General features: G+C 35.7%; 1 protein-coding gene across 1 annotated transcript; it reads right to left on the bottom strand.

Annotated features, from left to right (window-relative positions):
* Positions 1–373: 373 nt before the first annotated feature.
* Positions 374–1,946, bottom strand: LOC111916756 (transcription factor TCP14). The gene has a single exon (XM_023912413.3). It carries the CDS (start codon positions 1,717–1,719, stop codon positions 541–543), a length of 1,179 nt encoding a protein of 392 aa, XP_023768181.1. The 5' UTR covers positions 1,720–1,946; the 3' UTR covers positions 374–540.
* Positions 1,947–11,994: the final 10,048 nt, after the last annotated feature.

Below are 11,994 nucleotides of genomic sequence, written 5' to 3'. Positions count from 1 at the left end.
AATTTTGTAGTTATTTTAAATTAATTTTTATTTCACATGTCATTTTATGGTATTCTATTAAATTCTATATGATATTTAAAGTCAATAATAAATGCATATCAATTTTATTAATGGAGTTTCATTCTAATTTCATAATTATTAAATTAACGATTCATTAATTTTTTTTATTTATTTATCTAATTTATTTGTTTAAATAAAAAAAACATTTTAATTTTTATAATTAAATATTTTCTCACTTTTTAATAAATTCAAAATGTTTACAATTTTGTATTTACTTTTTTCTGTTAAATAAACTCATATAATTTGTGTGTAATAAATAAATAATATAATACCGTGATAATACATTGTGATACCAATGTCTTTCTCAACATCCTTCATCAAAATCCTGATACGTTTATAATTTTTGTCACACAAAATGAAATTAAAAAAATCACCAAAAATTAAATTTCCAAAATTGAGGAACAAATCAAAGCTCACGTGTGTTTAGTGTTTACATATCAAACATCTAACGCAATATTAACCACCGGTGGCGGGAGTCAGCTACGAGTGGTGGCTGGTCGTGTCATGCCGATCATCTCCACCACGGCCTCCGTCATGAGAGCCACTCTGTTGCTGTTCAGATGCCCCGTGACCGTATATAGGACGGTATGGGTTTAACCCAGCAAGCATGTTCAGTTGTCCTTCACTGTAACCACCTCCGACTACACCACCACTGCCACCGCTAATCCCCGGTTGCTGACTTGGCAAAAGCGCCACTGGCGTCGGAAAGTTCATGAAATGCAGCCCACTAGAAACGGTGCCTCTGTATAAGGTGCTGTTATTGACGTTTGGAAAAGTCCATACAGGGTCTCCACCCATGGCTTGCTGTTGGTTAGAATTAGCAACCATCCAAAAATTTGTAGGTATTGATGTGTGACTAGCCGCCATAGCTCCGGAGTTTGACTGAAGTAGATAATTTCCCATATGTTGCTGGTGGAGCGACGATAAATCCTGCTCCGTGGGCTGTCTACGCTTCCTTCCCATACCCTCCTCCGGCGACTCTGATAACTCCACTGAATTATCTCGTAATTCTTCTTTTGCTTGTATAATCTGATTTAGAATCGTCGAGGACCCAAAATTCAAAAGGTTTGACGATGGACTATCCGGCCCAATTCCCGGAAAAAGATTTCTTCTTTGTGGGAAAGTAAAATTAGGGTTGAAATAAGTGGATCGGAGCTGAGAAGGAACCGACATACTGGACCCGGAGCTTCGGAGGGAAATATTGAGTGAAGCGAAGTTCGCCGGAATGGTGCCTGTGCCGGTCGCTGCTATGACAGCGGGCTCGGCTTGTTGAAGTAGCCACTCGACGGTTTCTCCGTCAGACTTGTGTCCTAGTTCCCGAGTAAGTTGAAAAACCCTGGCGGCGCAAAGCGCTGGCATACGGATGCGACGGCCACGGCCGTCAACCTTTGTATGTCGATCTTTGGTTGAAGTTCTCTTAGGGAGTTGTTTCTTTGAAAGCTCTGTGGATGAGGTAGCGGCGGCGGTTGAGGTTAGGAGAGTGGAGGCGTTGGATCGAACCATAGGATTTAGGTTATTCTTATTAGTGTCGGTGGCGATTGCAAGTGATGGGTATGCATCAGTGGCGGAGGAGGAACAAACTTCGTCGTCTTTCTTTTCAAGTAGTTGGAAGGGAAAGTTAGGTCTGTGGTGGAAATGATCATATGTACTACCATCCATGACCACAGGTGATCAAATATAAACACACAGACCGATTCACACACATAAACCTGGAAAAAACACACGCCCTCTCTTTATTAGTCTTCTTGATCTTTCTTCACTTGTATGGGTCTTCCCGTCTCTTTCTGATTCTCAAATGGAGCTGAGTTTCTTTGCACTTGATGTTTGCAGCTGTGAGAGAGAGAGAGAGAGAGAGAGAGAGAGAGAGAGAGAGAGAGAGAGAGAGAGAGAGAGAGAGCGCCTTAAGGAACAAAGATAATGAATGAGAATTATATGGGTGAGCTTTAAAAAGCTAAAAGAAAATAATAATAATAATAATTATAAAACGAAGGTGAAATTCAAAGTTCGTAACATAAGTGTGCCAAATTACACGTTACTCCCAGTCTACCATCACTTAAAAATTACCCAACATGGTACCTCAACTTCAAATAAATCTTTCTCTTGGTCGTCTTGGTCGACAGCTAACTCTAATACGTACACCTTTCCTTTAACAAGATTTATTTATAACCCATTTAATTTAATGCAAATTACAATGTTCTATATCTTTCTCGTACCATTATTGTAGTGAATATATAATGTAGACAATTAACGTTAATGAAAATGAATCACTTTGAGCGAGAACGCACCCACATACATACAAAAATACATGTATAGACACACAAATGTATACATACGGTTAAAGAAGTAGCATCAAGTAGGAATTCAAAAAATGATAGGAATCGCGATAATTATTTTTGGCTGATTTTCCTGGAAACGAACACCGTATCGGTTCATTTGGATAAATACACATTTTGTTATGTATTTTCGAGCATGTTTTTGAACTCACACTATATGTTAATATTTGATTTCGTATTTTAAATGTTTTTAACATGAAACTATAACACTTTCGCTAAAATTGTCGTAACGAGAAAACTATAAAAACATAAGAACTAGAACTTTGAACATGTTTTTAACATAGTATATTTGGTAATTTCATTTACACTTTTGGAATCAGCACATTTGGGAGAATCGACTATCATACTCAAAAAGTCTGGACGAAATCGAATTTTGGGCACGTATATCGAGGTGACACATGTCACTTGGAGAGAGGCACCCACCTCACCTCTCCATCTATAAATAAAAAGTAAATCTACATAAAACTCTACACCTCACTCTCCCTCTCCCTCTCTCCCTACTCTCAATCATCTCCTTCTCTCCGTGAAATTTTGGCTACCGGCAAAGGGACACAGCCACCAGTGCAACCCATCGTTGTCGTTCCCTCCAATGTGCACCTCCCTCGCAGCCAACTGTTGCCGCTACCAGTTACGACGTAATTGCTCCTTGACGGACAACTTCCTCCTCTGTGTGACTAGCTAAGATCAACTACCACCGACAATTCATGCATTTCGTCAACGACGGAGCTCCGATCGGTTTTCAGCGACATTTTTGGTAACTCAATCAGCTGCTAAAAATACTTTTAAGGGTTCCCGATGATTAGATCTAAAAGTCGATGGTGTTGGTATGTTCGAAAAAGCTTTCTATTTAAAAGTCAGAAAATGTAAAACGACGCTCAATCTCGTCAACGAAAACTCCATACACTTCAAGGGCGAGTTCTACGACCCATTTTAAGCTTTTTATGTATTTTGGGAAGAGTACATGCACATCTCATATTTACGTTTATATAAACGTTACATTGCTAGATACAAGTTATATATATATATATATATATATATATATATATATATATATATATATATATATATATATATTGTGCAGACGAATGTGGAGAGTGTTATTCTATGAGAATGATTAAGAGAATAGGTTGTTTGATACTGTGAATATGTCTAATCTCACACATCTATCGTCATTATTATGCATTCTCACTAATTCTTATTTATTTTTTTCTCACGCATATTTTTTCACTCATTTTTATTCTTACAAAATACGATTATCAGTAATATATTCTGACAATATTCTGACAGAATGAGAATTATAAAAAAAATGTCTATAATACGCTTATAAACAATTTAATTAGTGAGAATGCGAGAGAATGACAATATTTACGTGAGGTTTAACGTATTCACATTACCGAACGCCATATTTTTTTAGTTATTCTCACATAATTGCACTGTCCACACGTCGGCACAATAAATGTCTATCCACATTTGAACCTAGCCTTATATATATATATATATATATATATATATATATATATATATATATATATATATATATATATATATATATATATATATATATATATATATATATATACAAAACTTAAATAATGCATATTTTTATGTTCTAAATTACTAAAAATATATATAGTTCTCGTTATATTTATAAACATGAATGGTTATTCTGTAGTTTATAAACATCATTGTCAACTTGTACAATACTTTGGTTTTATTGGTTTCTACTTTGGGTAAAAACCTAGTTTTAGTCAAAATGCAACTGTTATGATGCCTAATTTTTGTTACTTTAATATAGTTTTCAAACAACCAATGAACATTAAGTCTAATAAACTTTATAACTTAAGGTTCAAAACATGAAACGATATGTTTGAAAGATTTAAACTTAACTAACAACCAATAGTCTAGTAAACTTTTTAACTAAATTTAAGACAAAAATGCACACACTTTTAGATTTGTTAAACTCGGGATTTCTATATGAATTGTATTCTTCATCAACTAAGAATAGGAATAGAAATTCCAACCGCCCCGGTGGGGAACCCGGTTGACCCGTCCCAATCGGGGACGGGTATTCCCCCAGCCAAAACGGGTACCGGATACGAGGTCGGGGATCCCCATTATGCTAAAACTGGGGATGGGGCCGGAGCCGGGTATAACAATCCCCAACCTGCCCGGCCCCCGCATCCAAGAGATCATCAATCGTCATTTTGTTAGAATATATATATATATATAGAGATAGAGTCCATATACCAAATTATGTTCCCAATTCCAAGAGATCATCAATCGTCATTTTGTTCGTCGATCTATATACCAAATTGACCTTTTTGTTTTGATGTTTGTTAAACTTTATGATTGATGTAAACATAATCTATTTATGGCATATGGTTTTGATCACTTATTAAACTTGTTATTTTTTTGTTTAAGTTGAGTTTAATATGTTGATAGATTGGGGATGGGTTGGGGGTGAGCTGGGGAAAAGCCCAAAATACAAAGGGGAGGGAATTTGATTCCCCGCATCCGTCGGCGATGGGGATGGGGATGGAGACGAGGTTAGACACTCAGGGATGGGGAGAAGGATGGTTAACCCCGCGCCAAACCCGCTCTATTTACATCCCTAACTAAGAACACAAAAGCTTAGCACATCCATCTATGTTATAAACGTTAACCTGTAAGCGGAGAGGAACGTTTTGTACAGATCTATACGAGGTTACCTCCCCGCTTATGATTGCTAGATACGACCTACGTCAAATGAGTCGAAAAAGGCGGAAGTTGTCATTCTCTAAATCTCTTTCACGACATTGATGAAGCATTGGTGATATTCTAGGCATGCCACTTGCAGTGCCTTATAGAGGTTGATTCGTCATTTGGCTTAGTTATAAACTCATCATGGCGCCAGAGTACATTCTAAAAGCACTCGTATTGAATTGAAATAGTATTTATACATAGCCAGAACACTCACTATATGTAGCATGAACACACACACTTAAAATGATATATAAATGTCAGTAAATTACTTAAGTAAAATAAATTCTTAATAATGTTACAATACAAACTTTTATTGTTTATAAACTTACATTTCATAAGTTAATCAACATAAAAAATACACTCACTTGTACGACGTTACAAACATTAAATCGCTTAAGTCAGGTAGAGTTGTACGCTACACACACACTTATACAAGGTTTGGGCATGGGCAGATGTGTTCGACGGTGTGACATCCCCAAATTCGCGACCAGAAAAGACTGATTTAATTTATGCTTTTAAAATAACTTCAGAGTAATCCTTTGATTAAAAGAGTTGCGGAATTTTCTCCCAAAACACAATATGATAAAATAAAGTTTATCAAGGCATTTCTTAAAGAAATGTATTTTCATTATATAACAAAACTCGGGATGTCATGTTCCGATACAGACCAAAAGCATAAACAGTACAACATAGACCTTACAACAGTTATTTACAACTACTGGTCTATAAACAAAATATCTTGATGATTCATCAAACTTATGCTCTCGCGTCACTACCTGTAATACAAATAAAACTGAGTGGGTCAAGCTTGGGGGCCTGGTGAGCATATAGGGTTTTCAACCCACAATAAATAATTATATTAATTTCATCAACCAAGAATAACCCGATTACCCATTCCCGTTATCCTCACTTTACGTCCCTAAAACAATAACTATCATTAGGGACCTAGTCTAGGATTTTTCATCGGGATGGACGTTACTGCAAAGGGGTTTCCTCGACAATAGATGTCCTAAAGGCAACCATGAGGGGGATAGAGTACACCGGTGAGCACATCATTCATAACACCTAAAGGTTATGAACCTGCCAGCATTCCACTGGACAGTCTAGAAAGAGTCTGTGGTCATCATTCATACTCCGCTAGATGACTAGAGTAACAACAACATCGATGCCTCTCATCATTTTATCACACGTCAACTATCTACCCATGTTTTACCCAACATTTTTGTAGATAACAATATACTCATAAATTCATATACAACTTAAAACCTGTATAAAATATTCATTCATTACTCACTCCAAATACACAGATAATATATATATATATATATATATATATATATATATATATATATATACACACACACACACATAGCACGTATTCTATAGAAGATAGTTCATACCTATGTGTTAGAAGAAAGGGATTATTCACTCACTCAAAACGTATACTTAATACATTCAAACAATACTTGTATTAAAATCGTGTTTATGAAAGAGGCTATGCACTCACTTGATAAGACGATTATCGGACAACACTACGGCTCTTCAAGTAGTATTCTTCGATGAAACCGGGATATCTTCACACACTGGGCTTCTTGCGGGCAGAGCTTCAGCTTAAAACTCTTTTCTTCTCGGAATCTTCGGAGCTTCGGGACTGGCTTCAGGTGTCAGAATGATACCGGGGCTTCGGGGGTGCTTCAAGATGGCTTAAAGAGGGTATAGAGAATGGGAGAATGGTGAAGTAGCAACCTAAATCAGTTGTCCTTCGATTTCTATTTATAGGGCTGTCGTGAACTCGATCCTGGATAGGTCATTGCGTTCGTCATCAAGCCACTTGCTCTGGAAGGCGTCCATCACCTGTTCACGTCGTGAACTCTCTGTTCACGTCGTGAGCTCTAACACAGGGGTTGAAGTTCGTGCCCCGAACTTCATAAATTCATATCTTTCGCATACGAGCTCCGTTTTCGACGTTCTTTATATCCACGCGTATGTGAGATTATGCTCTACAACTTTCATTTAGACTCCGTCGGCTAATTTTGACTATATTTTTATTATATTATTTTTAGTAGGTGGGGACAGGAAAACTTCGTTAGAAATTCATAACTCCTTCATCTGACGTCCGTTTTCGTCTGTCTTTTTACCATTGGACTACTATCGACCAGATCTTCAATTCTCGTTTAGATTGTTCGGCTAGAAATCACTCGATCTTATATTCAAACTTTGGACTGCATACTGCTAAGTCGAAACTTAGAAAAATCATAACTTCCTCATATGAAGTCAGATTTAGACGTTTTTTTATGTACACTCTCGGTTTAACGTATTCTACGACTTTCGTTTAGATAACTAAGGCTAAATATCGTTCTATCGTAAATTCACTATTTACGTCACATAGTGTCGTACCGGTTCTGTCGCGAAACTTCGACAGGTCATAACTTCTTCGTTATAACTCGGATTTCGACATTCTTTATAATTTCAGAATCCTCGTCACGACCACTACAACTTCCTTCATAGATATCAGGCTTATCTAATATTTCATTTTAACTCTTATTTTATCCTTAATTCATTTAAATCACAACAATTAAGCATAAAACACATAATAATCAAATAATACATTTGTATTATTTCAAAATGAGTTACACAAGTTAACCTAGACTATTACATCAACATTAATGCCTAGCCTAGAAACACGAGTGTTACAGACGGGTATGTCAAACCCTATAATAAGAAAGAACGGACAAAAAACTGACACATTTCAACGGGGAAGGAGAACTAGGAACTTTCCATATAAGGGCTCTAAGTAACTTTCCTAACCGAATTCATTTTAAAGTTATGATGGTAAAAAATCCCTTAAGAAATATGAAGTTAAGCTTGACAGGGCGAGAGAAAATCCAGGAAGGGTGACCGACTAGAAAGTTTTGTGTTAGGATATCCAAAGAGGATGATATTCTTATACATGCCTTTGGGGGATGTTAAAAACCCTGGTATTAGGGTGATAATAAAGGTTAAGTAAAAAAACAAAACCAAAATCAAATCAAATCAAAAGGTGTACTTATTGTGCTAAGAAGAATTTAGCAAAGGGATTACTTGTTCTGACGATGGAGGTGTGAGGAGGTGTCAATTTTGTAAGTACTCCACAGAGGATTAAGGAAACGATTGTAGATGGAGTAAATGTATAGGAACAATAATAAAAGAAGTGTTGATCATCACACTTTGAATTCTCCCCAAATATTTTATGTATTGATATCTAGCTGTAAATCAACCCACATCGGTTGCGTGTATTAGGTAAATCGACCCACATGTATATGAAAATTAAGAACCCTAAATAGTGAGGCCCTCAATTGATTCTTTCACCACCATTAACCCTAACGAAGAGAAGAAATCGAGAAGGGGGAAATAAATAGAATCTATTTAGGAGAAACTAAGAGTAACATGATTTAATAAAGGAAGTCGTGCTTCTTAAGGTGACATACAAATATGACAAATTGCCATGCATGCTTTTAAAATTTTGATTTATGAAACTAAAATACAATAAAAAAATTTGTATGTCATAAATTTTGTATGCTTTTAAAATTTTGATTTATGACATACAAAATTTTTTATTGTATTTTAGCAGCTATATTTAGGAGCTTAACTAGTTTGGAAACAAATTGTTACTAAGATTAGTTAGTGGTAAGACACCTCACCATTATGTTTGACTTAACAACGAATTAAATCAAGTTCTAATGAACTTGATATATTGTACAAATAGGTATGGACAAACGATGAACTGGAACGAAACGCAGAGCTGGAGGCCACAATAATAATTGGATTTCACTAATTGACCGGGTGAGTAATCACACTCCTTTTTTAGACAAATATTATCTAGATATGTGTTTATTAGTGTATTATGTGATAAATATAATATTATAATTATTTTGAAATAATATGTTATAGGTTGAGAACATGTGGGGCTATATGCTGTTAAGAGTTGTGGTAAACCGGTATAGTTGAATTTTATAAAAGGTTATTGCTATGTGGAGGACGAGCCTGTTATATATATATATATATATATATATATATATATATATATATATATATATATATATATATATATATATATATATATATATATATATATATATATGTATTAAATCTGAATATATTAGCTATGAGTAGTGAAATGTTAGTATAACCGTTTATCCCTACGAGTAATGGAGAAGTTATATAGTGGTGTATTATTATGGAATGTATACAGATTGTTTGGTTGATGACCATTGAATTGTACGAGAGGATGGGATGACGGCAAGAACGGTATTGCACCGTGAGTCTATATACCTGACACAGATGGGAGTCTTAGTGACTGTAATACACAGATGGGAGTCTATATATATATATATATATATATATATATATATATATATATATATATATATATATATATATATATATATATATATAATAACCTTTAGGAATACAAGTCAACGGAAGACTTGGTGTCTATAACAATATACTTGTATGTTGCTATTGAAGATTCATGGTAGTCTTGCTGACTGTAATACTATCTTTAAGAAATACAATTCAATTATGGACTTGGTGTCTATAACACTATACTTGTAAATCATTGTTGGAGAATTATAAGTCAATGACAGACATGGTGTCTGTAACACTATGCTTGTAGATCGTTGTTAGAGAATAATGGTAGCATTGTGTGGTTGTAATACCATCATTGAGAAACTTCAAGTAAATGGTAGTCATGGTGTCTATAATGTTGTACTTGCTAATGAATATGTTGTAACGGAAGTTTGGGTGGCCACAATGCCACTACAAAAACGTTAGTTAGATAAGATGGTAGCTTATGCAGTTGTAATACAGTTGGAGAAAAGAGTTATCGAGGTATAATAGTAGCTAACATGGTTGTAAGTCTACTATGGGTAATTAATGGTTGGAGTGACAACTTAGATAGTTGTATACATATTTTTTCTTTAAAAAACTTGCATACGAGTATACACATAATGAGTTTTTGAAAGGCACTATAGAAAGCTACATTGAATTACTAATGTATTGAGATATTTAATCGTGTAACTAATTTATATTTTGTTTACTCATTAGAAATGTGTGACGTTGATAGTGCGACTTGGATCACTGTACGAGAATATCATAAGATCGTTTTGATATTTTATTGTACAAATTCTTAATATGAATGTTCACTAGAATTTCTTTGATTTTTTATTTGAAAAATAATTTTTTTAGGTGTACTTTACATTAAAATTTAGATATTACGTGAGTCTTATGGTGGCAACGATGATGGTTTAATGTAACGGTGGAGGCGATAGTAATGTGGTAGCTGTTCTTGAAAATGGTAGGGTGGTGTGGCTGAACAGAACAAAATTGAAAGACCTCAACTTTCATATTTTTGAAAGACCCAAACTTTCATACTTCGCAATATCATTACTCCAAAACATGCTATTTGCATATTCATAAAAGCAATATTTTACATTGATAAAGGGAATTACAAACTATTGGATACAAACCTTCTATTACAAAGTGTTATATATATTACATAACTACCCAGGATATAGTAACTTATACAAACATAAATTGTAGTACAAAAGTACTATTACAAACTATTCTAAATCTTTCAATAGTATGTAAACATACTAGTTACTTATCACCTGCAATTGTTAAACATTGATAGGGTAAGCGGTGACGCTTAGTGAGTTCAACAATAGATACAATATAATGTTATGCCATATATATACTTCAATGTGGCAAAAGTAAAGAGGAACAACAAGATGTATGTGAGATCATGTGACAAGCGTTCATATAAATCAAAGACTTTATTCAAAGATATACTTTTCAATTCTTGATATACATCAATAAAGCTTTGGCCCAAATGACATAGAAGACATGCAATTTCTGATTAACATCTTGTTAGATTTCAGGCTTATAGTCCTGTCTAACCATTTGCCAATGCCATAGAATAGAAGTCATTCTCTTACGGAGACATGCTCTATATGGCCAGAGGCTACGTACCAGTACCAATGTGAATCTAATTCCTTTCACTGATCACATGGTCAAAGGTATTACAATTGCTATAAACATAGCGAATAACACGAGAAAATAACTTAGAATAATAACACTGAAAAGCACATAGCACATATAACACATAACATACAATTGTTCCTATATATTGAACTCACCTTAAGTTAACCGGCGGTTAAAATAGTAATTTGGACAATACTTCGGCTTTAAATATGTCTTTCTATGTTGAAAACCGGGAGCTTAATTGAAAATCGGGCTCTGCGAAGGTAGGGCTTCAAAACCGAAAAGATAAAATTTCCGGGCTTCTCGGGGGTCTCGGGACGTGTTTCGGGTGCTAAAATTGATACCGGGGCTTCGGGGAAAGTCAAAATGAAGAAAATATGGAAAGAGGGGCTAAAAATGGCAATTTTCAAATTCTAGCCGGGAGGGTTCGCACCCTCCTATTTATAGGGCGAGGGTTCGGCCGAGAAGGTGACGCAGCGAAGACACGTGACAGCTGCGCAGGGCTCCAGCGAGGCTCTGACGGAAGGGTGACGAAGCTGCTTGCGAAGCAGCTCGATGGCATCAGCAGCGAGGGTTCGTCGGAGGTGGGTATGCGAGACGTGGCTCGCATCGGATTGGCCACCGATGCGAGGTGTGTCAAGATCTTATTGGACCTTGGCCTCGGGCAAACCAGAAGATGACACGCGTTGCTTCTCGGATTCGGCCACGTCTCCGGTAACGTTGTTGCTTCGTGCGAGGTGACGTGTCCGAACACTGTTCATGCGAAATTCTCGGATTTCGAGCTCCGAACTTCTAAAATCCATAACTTTCGGATACGAGCTCCGTTTTTGACGTTCTT

The sequence above is a fragment of the Lactuca sativa genome, chromosome 1, assembly GCF_002870075.4.
Source record: "Lactuca sativa cultivar Salinas chromosome 1, Lsat_Salinas_v11, whole genome shotgun sequence".
In the NCBI taxonomy this organism is placed as follows: Eukaryota; Viridiplantae; Streptophyta; class Magnoliopsida; order Asterales; family Asteraceae; genus Lactuca; species Lactuca sativa.
This window is presented reverse-complemented; position numbering and strand designations above follow the sequence as displayed.

What these genes read in the sequence shown, in the direction of transcription:
- LOC111916756 (XM_023912413.3), bottom strand. Translation starts at nt 1,719, where the DNA reads ATGGATGGTAGTACATATGATCATTTCCACCACAGACCTAACTTTCCC.